This window comes from Sardina pilchardus, chromosome 9 (genome assembly GCF_963854185.1).
Source record: "Sardina pilchardus chromosome 9, fSarPil1.1, whole genome shotgun sequence".
Taxonomy (NCBI): Eukaryota; Metazoa; Chordata; class Actinopteri; order Clupeiformes; family Clupeidae; genus Sardina; species Sardina pilchardus.
In genome coordinates, this window is record NC_085002.1 from 6,316,144 (window position 1) to 6,329,990 (window position 13,847).

Below are 13,847 nucleotides of genomic sequence, written 5' to 3' on the forward strand. Positions count from 1 at the left end.
CTGGAAAATGGCGACGAGGAAGTGCCTTGCTAATCGGTGAAGCTAGTCAGTCAAATCCTGACCCCCTGATCTCATCGGAGGTCTAAGCACATTGAGGGGGGTGGGGCGGTTATGTGCATACATGACAACTGTATCATGTTATATCACAACGCAACAGGAAAAAATATATAGCATGTGTGTTATATGTGTGTGAAAAATGGGTCAAATGAATAACCAATGGACCAGGTTTCTATGTAAACTCCATGGTACATTAAACTAAAATAGTATGGACTTTGTCACTTTAAGCTAGTCTTACAAACAACATATTCAAAACCAGGCTTGAAAATACCTGGGACCACAGTGAGAAAAACATGGAATAGTCATGCAAGGACAGACAGTGTTGAGGCAGAGCATAATGGTAAGTCAGCCAAAACTGCAGCTCCAGGCAACGCCCAATGTGATGCGATCTAGGAAAACCCTTCCAGAATGGAAAACATGTCCAGAATGTTGCCAGGATAGTATCAGATGGTATCTTAAGTTGGTGAAATGTCAAGGATTTTTGAGGGTTTTCCTAGATCGCATCACAAATATGATTGGGAACCATGTAACAATTTGGTGAATAGGCTATGAGAGTAGCCTATGGGAAGATCCATGGGCAGGTGCCAACCCACTAGGTTTTGGATTTCAGCACTTATAATGGAGTAGCCTATTTTATAGGGGTGCAACAGATCGAAAAAATCACGGTTCGGATCGTTCCTCAGATCAGAGTCGGATAATTTTTCGGATCAGCAAAAAAAAAAGACAAGACAATAAAAATGAATATAGTTTTGTCTTTGACGGGATTTCGTAACGTGGCTCAAGCACTTTCAGCATGTCTTTAAAGTCCTCGTTTTGCACATTGGGCTTTAGTTCGCTGGGCAGATAATAGCCCCGTTTACATGGACAGTTTTTTGTCATTCCGATTAAACTATTCCGATTGAACATTTTTGCGCCGTCTGTTTACATGGGCTACTTTCCATTCCGATCAGACGCTTGCAAGCACTTTAGAATCTTTGATCGGAAAAGCCGTTGCTTTTAATTGGGAAGATATTACGGTCAATCCGAATGCCCATATACATGAGCGTTCATTCAGAATAGTTTTTCCACGAGTGCATTCGCATAGCAGCTGTGGCAGCAACATTTCGGAAACATGACTAGGTCGGTAGCAGGAAAAGTTCCGGTAGTAGGTATACGGACATGCATTCAGACAGCACAGCGAAAAACAACCTACTGTAAAAAGCTTGTGAACATTGCGGAAATAGGCTACACATCTGTCTGAAAGCGGCAACAGTGCATACACACCATCACGGCTTTATCCACTAACCTCTTTCCTTCATCATTACATTTGCCAGGGAAGCCTAACTGCTCCTCTGTTTTTTTTAATCAATCCGCGGATCATGTGTGTGCCGAACCGAAGATATTGATCCGAACGGATCACGGATCAATGATGATCCGTTGCACCCCTACTATTTTAGTTACATCATACATAGGAAATAAAATGAAATGAATACATTCAAACAAACAACACATCATATATTTCACAGCATACATTACAGATATTAGTGTTGCATTAGGCGGGGATCACACTAGTCAGCGGCAAGCGGCAGGTTTCCTATTGTTCTCTATGGTTCGGCAGCGGACCGGTGACAACGCTGTCATAACGCTAGCATTGAACAAACTGAGAGTTGAACTTGGTTCAGCTTTGAAGTGCAATGCTCGGCTCGTCAGAGTCAGTTTTAGAATGTCAGCTTACAAACGAGATGGAATGTTATGGATTATTATTATGGTCTGAGCGTTGCGTTATGCTTGCCACTGGCTAATGTGATAAAACAATGCATTATCATCAGAATACATGATCAACTCCAGATGGTTAATTACCTGCAACACAGACATCTTGGACCTTGAGAGTTTATAGATAACCCACAGAGGCACCAGAAACACGCAGAACAGGCCTAGGAACCACCCCAGTATGTATGCCCAGTCAGGGTACACATAGGTCTTGTTGAACCTCAGGGGTTGATACTGCACTAAGTTGAAAATGAAGGTACCCTAGGAAGAAGGTAGAGTTAGTTGAGGTTAAGTTGTGACTCAGTAATACAAGTTTTATTTGATTGGCTGACAATACTAAGTTACAGTATATTTTTGGCTAGAGGTGTGAAAACTACAACTACTGTAACATACGGCAATACTGCACTGACCATGCAAACAGTTGGAGTGATGTATAGCCAACAGTATTTCATGAGAGGCCATGGACGGTAGCCGATCATATCTTCTATATTGTCATAAAGACGATCAGCACCTGCCACAGAAAATGAATTAGAGCAACAATTAATTTACAAAAATGCGTTTGAACGTCCATATTTGCCAATGTACATATTTATTGCTGGCCACTAGACTTTAAGCTTGCACTGTTGCACTGTTGGACTTATTTGCACTACCAACTTGACACATACCTCATACTGGATCACAGTACCAATCCTCAGTACATTCATGCATCTTTATCTTAGTAATAGTATTTAGTATTTTACTGTTCTTTTAGTCATGTTGATTTGTTGATTTGCTGTTGTTGTTGATGATCCTGTTTACATTGTAGTGTATGTTGTGTGTGGTGTCTTAAGCTGCTTGGACCTTGAATTTCCCCTTGGGGATCTATCTATCTACTGTATCTATCTATCTATCTGTCAGAATCTGTATCAGAACTAACATAAATGGCCAAAAGGTTTGCACTTCACTGGTTATGAAATATGATTGAACATATGATATGCAAACGTGGCAGTAACTTATAATGGTTCACCTGTGATACCATTTTAATATTTTCTTGTGAATATCCCACATTTTTAACCTTATAAGCTTTCATAACCCTACAAAATCTTACCTGTCAGCTTCTATAATGATATGCTCTTGAAGCTAAATAATCCATTTTACAGTAACCCACGTTCTTTTAGCCAAGAGTAGTTAACTTATTCTTATGATGATCTTAATTCTTATTTTTGTTTTTGACCCTTCAGAGGAAGACTACAGGAATTCAGCCCCCCCTCCGCCCCCGGGTTCCACTGATCCATGGTACTATCCTTGCTTGTAGAAACATACCTTACAATTTGACACAGCTGTCATCATGAAATTTACTGAAGTAATTTTATCTACACCTTTAGGCCAGTTAGATTCCGTGATGAACCTTTTCACACATTTCACACTTCTAGGAATTTTGAATGATTAGTTGTTGCGAGAATATTCAAACTTTGAGAAGTTGCTTCAAGGGACACTTCACCTATTTGCAGAAAACCAGTCATGTTTCATGTTTCAGAGCACTAGATGGTACAGAGTCTGCCCTGTTGAAAGTTGTCAGTGATATCTTTCTCCCAATTGATCCTGGTTCCTGTGTCTTTTTAATCCTACACATTCTTAATGTGTACCATTTAACACTTTTAAAACATTACAACATGTACTCTTTTATTTTCATTGCTTCACTTTGGCTCATTCTTTGAATTTATAGTTAAATGAAAACAAAACTGAAGTAATTATGTTTGGCCCTCCTAGCTCTGCCTTGAACCTGAAACACTCACTTGGTTCCTTTGGTCATGTCTTCACAATGTGGTTTTAAGTCTTGTCTTTCAATGTTTTAATCATTTTAATAAGCTTAAGTGGGTTAAGTTTTATTATTTTGCACAAATTTAATGAGATAAAACAAAAAATAAGCAATGCTGTGCAGGAAGAGGCAGAACGCCCCAAAGGGTTATTTGGAGGCTGCCCCAATGATAACAAAATGTCATGAGGTTACACACATTTTTAAATGAACATAGCAGTTGCTAGTGATAGCAAACAACAAAATAACAATAATCACACAACAAAACAGAACATGCATGTAAACATGCTAAAGAGGCACCCGAAATATATATATATTTTTTATCCTAGTTTTTTGTAATCCTTAAGGTGTCTAGTTAATGGATTTTTTTGTCCTCAACGGCAATTATTGTCCTATGTATGTTTTTTTTAACCATTTATTATGGCGGGCTTGGATTTTTCACTGTACAGTAAAACATGAAAACTTAAAATCAACTTAACTTAAACTCCTGAACTATACATCCCACAGACACCATTCAACCCATTTTATTTTTGTCTTTTCATGACCTTATCATTCCCATGATTAGGTCATTTCTAATGCTTAACAGCTCAAGTAAACACAAAAAAATGCTAAAATTCGCCTAAAATAAACTGCATAAACTCCTCCCCTGTACACCCCATTAACACTTGTTTTCAAACTTTTGTGTTTTTGCATTCTTCAAGATGCATATGAAACAGCAGTTAATGAAATCCACTTGAAATATTGTCACATAATGTCTCAACTATACATTGTGTAGAGGTAAATGACTCCACATTCCACATTCACATGAGGTATTAATGGAGATGATTGGATGATTTATGGATTCAATATAACAAATAAATGCTTAAATGTAGAAAAATGATTAGGCGGAATTGGGCCAGAGGAACTATGAAAAAAGTTATATTTCATTCCAACTCTTATATCTGTAATGATCTAGGTGTCTATTAAGGTACACATCATCACTGGTTCTGAACACAAACTATAACATTCTAAGCCACACCCTTTAAATTATTCTGGCAATTCATTTAGACGCTGATATAAAGGTCGAGACGGTTATTTGATTTACCGTGATTTACCCCCCCTTCCTACTAGATTATATGTGCAGAAATTAAATGTCTTGGATTTGGCGAGTAGCCTATTCAAGTAATTTTTTTCCCTCCTGAAGTTGGATATGAAGTGGGCCTATGAATGAAATTATTTCCAGATTCCACTCTGATGTACAGTATACGTAGGTAGCCTACTAGTCTGTCAAGTTCAAGAACAATGAAAATTGTTATTAGCTCAGGGGACGGTATTCCTATATGATCCTATCCAGTGAACAATATGAAATTGTAGACTGTACTGTCGAATTATGCAAAAACGTGAAATTCAACATTTTAACCCGAAAGTTTGTTTATTGTGGATTTTCTCAAAATAACGTTGTGCGCAAAGCGACTGATTTCGCTTTGAATGGTCACATAAGAAAACTATTCTATTTTTGAATCAGTTTTTGCCAGATGGGTAAGGCTGTTCCATAAATCTTGAAAAGTTCCTCCACTAGTAAGAAACTGCAGATTGTTGAGTTAAATAAGAATGACTTATTAGCTATAAAACTGTGAAACTTCTCAGATATATCTCCTTTGCTACCTACGCACAAACTATTTTCTGATCTGTTGTGGTCAATAGTGTTTTAATCACCACAGACAACCACATAGATAATAATTAAATCTACTAATTCCTGCATTACAGAAGCGACTAGCCTGTTGTAGTGTTCTTAGAACACAGACTGATAATCAGTCCAGTTATGCTGATATATGAGAGATACTCATACACAATATATACAAGGTTACAATATGGGATCCACTTTACTAATAGTGTACTGTAAAATAAGTTGTGTCAGGTGATTTTATTAAGATTAATACACTGTAAATGGTTGATAAAATTCATAGGCAAACTGAGATGCTGCATAAGTACAGGGCAGGCCTAATCCTTGGCACGTGAATGCACAAACATACCAACCCGACCTCAGTTGCTGAGAGCCAATGCCAAAGCAAGCCTCTACAGGCTCATGACTGGAATGCTCATGGACAGTGCTCTATTGTCAGTATTCCAAAGAGCTTAAAACCCAGTAAGGCTATCTCAAAACAATAATAATAATAATACAATATTCATGATGCTAATCCAATATTTACAGCTTCAGTTCAATGGACATGCTATATACTGCATGCCAAATGTAATGTTTAAATATTAACTCACACGACAGAACAGAGTTTCAAGTAGAAACTAAATAGCTCTTTGTTGTTGCGTATACGCATGCAATGTATGTGTCAGGTGTTAAGAGTTAAGTCTCGTGGGAAAAAGGAAACACTCTCTGATTCAAGCCAGACAAGTTCTTATGACCCCTCTCCATCATACTCACTTGTACAGACCAATACCACAGCATAGTAAAGTCTGCACAAAGTGCAATAGAATTAAGGACAAAAGACATCATCAATTTAGTTTAATTTAATTTCCTTGACCCATTCAGTTTGTACTTATCAAGGAAGCAATTTCGAGGCCACTTGAATTGAACTGCTAGCTTTTTAAGTCTGTCAGGCAAAAGAACAGGTCTACAAAGACTACAAAAGATTCAAAGGGTAGGATAGTAATTTACCAAAAAGTGGGCCACAAGTCTAACCATTCGCCATGACCAGTTAGTCAAACATTTGTCATGCCAACTGAATACATTGAATAGTTATATCTGTAGAAACTTTTCAGATTGACTGCAGCAACAGTCAAGTATGATAATAAAAAATACAAACTCACCATAGATCCATCCAATGGCTATAGACTGGCAGACAGAGAGTAACAAAAGGTTGTTGCCACTGCAAACATAGTGGTCAAAGAGTTGTAGGAAATACAAGCCACCCTGAAAAAAAGGATGAATGGTTAAGTGAATGGAATTGTTATCTAAAAAATGTGGATGTGGATATAAGAAGTCTATTATGATGCACATGTATCACATATGCTAATAAAACTATTGATGCCCATTTCTGTTTTTGAAAAGGGCATAATTAGGATTAATGATAAAATAACTGCTGATTGCAGGTCCAGAAGCTAATACAAAAACGTGCTATCCATCAGCTTAACTGAAATGGACCAATAAAACCAAAAAAAATGACATCTATAACGATAACAGCAAAAAAGATGTCATTCTAATATGAATGACCACGTCCACATGCACATAGGCCTAAACTATAACAATAACGACATGAAGACTGATATCATTGGAGATCACTTTAAAGGGACACTTCACCGATTAGCATTAAGCCTTGTATCTTTAGCAAACCAGTAATTTTTTTTGAATGGTCGCGCAACATTCCCTCAGTTTGCCTTGAGATGGGAGATATACAGATTTCAATGAAACCCATGAATAGGACTTCCTGCTTTCAATGATGTAAAATGATGATTTTTACATCATTGAAAGCAGGAAGTCCAACATTGAAATCCGTATTTCTCCCATCTCATCTCAAGGCAAACTGAGGGAATGATGCACGATCATTCAAAAACATGACTGGTTTTCTAAAGATACAAAGCTTAATGCTAATCGGTGAAGTGTCCCTTTAAGAGCGATTTTGAGAATGGCTAATCAGAAGCCATCACATTTATCACCACAAAGAGAGACTTTTCTTAACATTGGTCTTGTGGATGCTTTTATCATTATGGTTAGCTATCCTTACAATTATCATTCCTGGTGTGAATGACGTCTTACTGCCTTATGACAAAATCGCACACTTTCATTTGTAGCCACATGATTGAGAGATTACAGAACCACAAACTGTTCTTGATGAGATGCAAATCCCTGCATTGTTGCTAATAAACACTTAACATTGTCAAGGAGACGTCTGCATTGTGGTAATTGTCACAGCTTCGTGGACACTTGTGGTCTCTTGAATGCTGTCAACTATTTAGATCTTGTGGTGGCCAAACTCTTTGACTCAAAGACCACATTGGGTCTTGAAAATTGGCCAGTGGCCTAATACATGCTCAGCGGGCATGACATTGCTTTTGATTTAAGGTGCGATTATGTTGAGTTTTTTAAAACAAATTTTTACTTATTTTGCCTAGCCTTTCTCTGAGGGTGATTTGGTTGATTTTGTTTACAACAAAAAGGCTGTTGCTAGAGAAGCTAGATGTTTAGTTTTTGCTATTGCGTCTGTCATACAAGATATTGACAGTGCAATAATGTGAACTTGAAATGAACAGAAAACAGCAATTAAGACACTTCACTTGTCAGACGTTTCCTACCCCTGTTCCTTTGAAACACATCCCATTAACATTTCTTATCGTCAGACTAACACAATGATTGGCCTATGCAGTCTATGCATGCTGCACAATTCCAGAATTAGCCATAACCGGAATGAAAGTATTGTTCCATGTCAAATCAGCTTAGAAAATCCTCACTTTTCATGTTCCGTTTTATTTTTATTACACTTTCTAACTTGAGTAGAGACAAGTTTTAAATGGGAACATTTCTGCAAATCTTAGTCACTTTTAAGCATGATGCTAGCAGGCGAGAATCTAATGGTCTAATCAGAATCCATTTTTTTTTCCAAAGTATTTCAGTAAGTATTAATCATTCATCATTAATCCTGCCGCACAATGCTACGCAGATCAGAACGTGCAGTTGATCGTAGGGCAAAAGCCTGGGACACTTAGGAGAAACAGTAACAGTGTCCCGTTTCAATGTCTCCCATGTTTAAACTATACCAGAAATGTATTAGAATCCTGTCTACTAATAAATGTATCATAGTATTTAAATATGCATAATATCTTCTGATAGGAATTTGCCTTATTCAGGCGGCTGCCATTGTGTAAACCAAATCAAGGCTACATAGGTGCTTCTCAACCTGCCTCCTCAATCCTCCATGCTCGATCCTCGAGGGGCGTTCCCACTGATCTATAACTAACACTGGATAGACTATCCCATTGTTCTGCCCCATCATTCTTTACGTAGATCAGTGAGGATCGAGGCCCGAGGAGCGAGGGAGGACGAATAAAAGCCCAAACGAGCGGCACGGCACCCACTGACTATACAATTGTTGCATTTCGCCACCTACTGGTGAATACATTGAACACAACAACGTATACCCTCTAGCCCTCATTTTGGTTTACAATGGACGCCGCCTGAAAAGGGTGAATTGATACTGCATGCGCTTTGACCTTAAAGCTCTCTGCAATAACAGACATACCTCAGTGACAAGCAGGAGCCCCAGTAAGAAACAAACCAAGCACAGACCCAGAAGCAGAAATTCTCGCCTGTATCCCCTCCGAAACACAGTGGGGAACATGTCTGTCACAGATGTCATCAGGCACTCCAGACTAACAAACTGGATCCAGGTGGAGACACAAAAATAAACACATAAACATTAGTTAACGACATAAATTAAGAAACACCATAATGGTCAGAGTGACACCCGTAAAGACTCACCTGGGTATCCGCCCCAAGGAGAATGACCATAATGAAGAAACATATAGCCCACAACTGTGGGAAAGGCATCATGGCCACGGCGCGAGGGTAGGCGATGAACGCCAATCCAGGACCTTAAATGGCACATGATATAACATTAAACTCATAAACAATAATTTGCTATCCCAGTACATACAGTACGGTAAAGACACAGTCATTGGTGCAAGGTTGCTGATCATGCAAGAGATTTTTGCTTTGAACAGGGGGGAGCAGTTGGAAAGGATGTCTAGGGCATGATGCATCTCTTTGTCTGTTTGCTGTTACATGAGGTGTGTCCTGGAGGGTGGCCCAATGACTCATTCGGTGGTTCTGATGGTTAGATGATAGTTAGCTGCAGTCCTGTCCTGTCTTGTGGCTGCTCTGAATCAAACTGTGAACTGTGATGGAAGTGCACAGGACAGATCTAAAGACTGCAGTGTAATACTGAGTCAGCAGCTCCTGTGGCAGACCATACTTTCTCAGTTGCCTCAGAAAGTGCATTATCTTCTTGGGCCTTTTGGGGATGATGGGGCTGATCCTTACTTCAAGTCCTGAGAGATGCTTGTTCCCGGGAACAGTGGGACACAAGACTGATGGATATTGTGAGGGGTTTCATCGCTCAGGTGTGGTCCAGTAGTCTACTATCAGCTCCACCATCACGAGTGTGGTCAGCTCCCAGTTGTTCTGACTACACTAAAACACCAGCTGTTTGACCTCCCTTTAGTATGCAGACTTGTCACCATAGTGTTGCCAATTTCAGCAGGTTAACAGCTGGGTACTTGGAGGTGCAGTCATGGGTGTAGAGGGAGAAGAGCAGTAACACAAGGACACATCCCTGTGAAGCACTAGTGTTGATTGTTTGTAAAAGTGACTTTGCTTTTTGTTTTACGCACTGTTCCCTGGCTGTCAGGAAGCTCCACTGACAAAAGGCAAAAGTGACGTTGAGCAGGGAGAGTTTGAAGGAGAGGATTTGTCCCTAGGCAGTCAAGATGTTGCAGAATGCAGTGAAATTCCATGCAACTTCAGTACACTGAGGGGATCTAGCAAGTATCTAATACTCGGCAGGTGTACCAACACCAGTAGTTCAAAGGACTTCATGAGCACAGATATCAGACATTAGTCAGGGGGAAAACTAGGAAAATCAAGCTGGACTCCTTGTCTTTGCATTTTGGCATCCCTAGGGCATCTAGTCAAAAGTTCTGGATCATCACGTTAAATTTGGTCAGTGGCCAATTTAAATAGGTCTAGTCATTCAGTCCTGTTATGGAGTGTTTCTTGAGGACAAAAATAATGTGGGATGTGGCACTGCTCTAGGAATCTGTTGAAGGTATGTGTAAAGATCGGAGGCAGTTGGTCAGCACAGGCTTCAAGGCTTTAAAGGGAAGAAAACACATGGGCCCTGTGCTTTCTTCATTTCCAGCTTTCAAAGAGTCTTCTCGCATCCTCCTTTCACACCTGAACTGTGTTGGTCAACTAATATACTGCTTATATTTTGACAGACAGTGCTTTCATTTTGCCCAGTTAAAATCCCAGTGAGTATGAAAAGTGAGTCTGTGTGGTTGTTATCTGATGGGCAAGAGTTTCCAGATCATAAAATTGGCCTGCGGTGAGATGTAAACAGGTGAGGGAGGAAAAACCCCATTGTGAATAAAATGGCTTACAATTTATGAGCAGTGACTCCAAATTCAGGCTGCGATATTTATTTTGTGACCTCTGTGCACCAACATTTGTTTATGTAAAAAGCCAATTCTGCTTCCTCTGGCCTTCTTTGATACACAATTTACTTGGTGTAGATGAAAGCTCAGCTCAGGTAGTCCATTGTCAGGGATGGCATCACTGAGTCAAGTTTTGATGAAAGTCCTTGTTGAGAAAGTAGCAGCTCATCCATTTTTGATGGACAAGGAACAGAGATTCACCACCGGTTATCCAACAAGTATAGCTTTCCCACAGTGTTTTCGTTTTTACTGGGCTATTGGATATGGTTTTAGCTGACAGACATGTGCTTACATTTTAATCAGCAACAGCATTTCATAGCCTGGTTAAAACCAGACTAATTAGCCCTTTTCACGGTGATGTCAGACGAAGCATTGCTGGGTATCCTCCGGCATGTCCAGCCGCCAAATACTACAGAAGAAGAAGAAGTATTCATGGGTTTCATCAGGTCCCTTTCCACAGGTGTATACAATCAAGCACCATGCAGTCTGCATTGATAATCAAGGTGCTTGATTGTATACACCTGTGGAAAGGGACCTGATGAAACCCATGAATACTTCTTCTTCTTCTTCTGTAGTATTTGGCGACTGGACATGCCGGAGGATACCCAGCAACGCTTCGTCTGACATCACGTGAAAAGGGCTAATTCACTAATTCCCATTCAATTGAAAAGGATTGGGAAACGTTTCCAAGTCTAGAATGGTGAGGGCCATAGACATAGCGTTAACTTTTAAATGATTGGTCCAGCCTAACCAATTACTATTCCTAATGTTCCTTCCTACTTAACCTAAACTTTAAAAAACGACAATAAACGGCATCGCAGTCAGGAAACAATGGATATAGGCCTACCTTTAGGCAGGGATCACACTGACCAGTAAGCAGCAGATTTCCTATTGTTCTCTATGGCTTGGCAGCGGAACGGTTGCACTAGTGTTGAACAAGCTGAGCGTTGAACTTGGTTCAACTCTCAAAGCACAACGTGAGCATTTGCAATTGTCAGTTTAGGCTAACCAAGAACAGCCTTGCATTGCACTTAACGCAGCTGCTTTGTTATTTTCAGTGTTTAAATGTACACATTCTTCTTACTGCAATTTTTGATGTTTGCAGGCGTTGGTACTATATCCTACCACAGCTACTTTCAATTTCGAAACTATAGCACCATCCCCTCCCGCCACTGACGGGCCTGACCTTTTTGGGGTCTAATGGAAAATTATGTAAATTATGGTGTTCCAAACTAGTATATCCCTGAGAAGAGGTCTAGGTGGGCGTGACATTGGGGCTAGGTATTTCAGCTTCAGTTAAATGAAAGAATAATGACTGAATACCACCTACTAGAATAGAATAGAATAGAATATATACTTTTTTGATCCCGTGAGGGAAATTCAGTTCTCTGCATTTAACCCAATTTAACCGAATTAGTGAACACACAGCACACAGTGAACACACAGTGAGGTGAATCACACAACCCAGAGCAGTGAGCTGCCTGCCCAACCAGCAGCGCTCGGGGAGCAGTGAGGGGTTAGGTGCCTTGCTCAAGGGCACTTCAGCCGTGGTGGACTGGTTGGGGATCGAACCGGCAACCCTCCGGTTACAAGCCCGATGCGCTAACCAGTACACCACGGCTGCCCCAATGGAGAACTTGCCCCTGTCAATCAGAATATAGTAGACAAATTGATAGCATTTTGGGATTAGGGGTTCCGGATTAAAATTGGGGTTCACAGGAGTATCAAACACAGGGGTTGCAAGACACAAACGTTCTTTGCTCTAGGCAAGGACCAATTGCCATGAAGCAGGTGTTTAATCCTTCAACATACATATGGGGATGCTCACAAAACAGACAGGTATAGAACCATGCAAGCGATAAGAGATGATCCACACACAAAGGAGCTCCCAATCTGAGGAAAAGACGTAGGGGCTCGAAACATCACCGCATCGTGGAATTGCATTCATGATATGCTATTTGAAAATCTTGTCCATTCATAAATCTACCATTTCAAGTAACAGGGTCTGAACTAGTACAAAACATCAACAGATCTGGCCCAAAACATTAACAGATCTGGCACATTGTGATTTGCCACTATACTTGAGACCCAAAAGAAGGTTGATTTTATTTTGACCAAATAGTAAAAATAGACAAACGAATAGTAGAATATTAATAGAAATCTTACCAGTCGCAGCAACTTCCGATATGGGAATTCCTTGCTCATAAGACATAAAGCCCAACACAGAGAAAATGGCAAACCCAGCGACAAAACTGGAACCTCCATTCACCAAACATAAGACAAAGGTGTCCCTAAAAACAGCAAATGAAAAATGATGTGTTCATAAAATCACACTTCCTAGACTGGGTCAACAGTGCTTGATCTGCCGGCGAATTTGGATTTCGCCCGGCAGCTCAGGCTGGAAACCTGCACATCTACAGTATCTCCCCTGCTTCCTGTCCATAACATTTGGGTCCAATCACAAACTAGCTTATCCAAAAGACGCACCAGATCGTTGGTCTGATTGTTTGAAGGACTATCAAGCGTACGGTGCCATTTGAATTATGCCAATAGAGCTCGACAGTCCCGCCCCTTTTCAAGAGAGCACGCTTGTGCAGTAGAAATAAAGCGCAGACTCCCCATAATGTTCAATCTTAGATTGAGCTTAGTATGGTGATAGCCAAACTACACACTTCCAATACTTTGGACTGTCTTTGGACTTTGAATAAACAAACGATAATTCTAACTGCACAGTCCCGAATCGAAACAAGCAACAATTTCAAGTCCCAAATTTAAGGCCGGTTTCAGAATTCCACACATGAAAAGAGTGTAACATGAATTTTATTCTCTGTCATGAAGTTATTCAATTTATTATATAATTAGGCTAAACACAGCATAGCCTTAACTTAAAACAGCTGTTAGGCCTACTGTTATTTTGATCTGTACAAAAATCACAAATACATCAGAAGAAGTGTATAGACGAAAGGTTAGTGAGGAAAAAGGCATGTGTGGCATATGTCAACTGCATGAGTCTTCAGTGGCTTACAGGATAATAAATGATCCTTCT

The 13,847-nt window shown here is 40.0% G+C and overlaps 1 protein-coding gene across 5 annotated transcripts in view; it reads right to left on the reverse strand.

The window, feature by feature from the left end:
* Positions 1-13,847, reverse strand: part of LOC134092522 (sodium- and chloride-dependent GABA transporter 2-like) — a 36,703-nt gene that overhangs the window by 7,684 nt on the left and 15,172 nt on the right. For all 5 annotated transcript variants that reach the window (XM_062545428.1, XM_062545424.1, XM_062545429.1 and 2 more), the window contains 6 exons: positions 12,968-13,092; positions 9,069-9,181; positions 8,830-8,967; positions 6,404-6,506; positions 2,217-2,317; positions 1,897-2,067 (listed from right to left, as the gene is read on the reverse strand). In XM_062545428.1, coding sequence (XP_062401412.1) covers positions 1,897-2,067; positions 2,217-2,317; positions 6,404-6,506; positions 8,830-8,967; positions 9,069-9,181; positions 12,968-13,092 — 751 coding nt within the window. The remainder of the gene's footprint in view (positions 1-1,896; positions 2,068-2,216; positions 2,318-6,403; positions 6,507-8,829; positions 8,968-9,068; positions 9,182-12,967; positions 13,093-13,847) is intronic.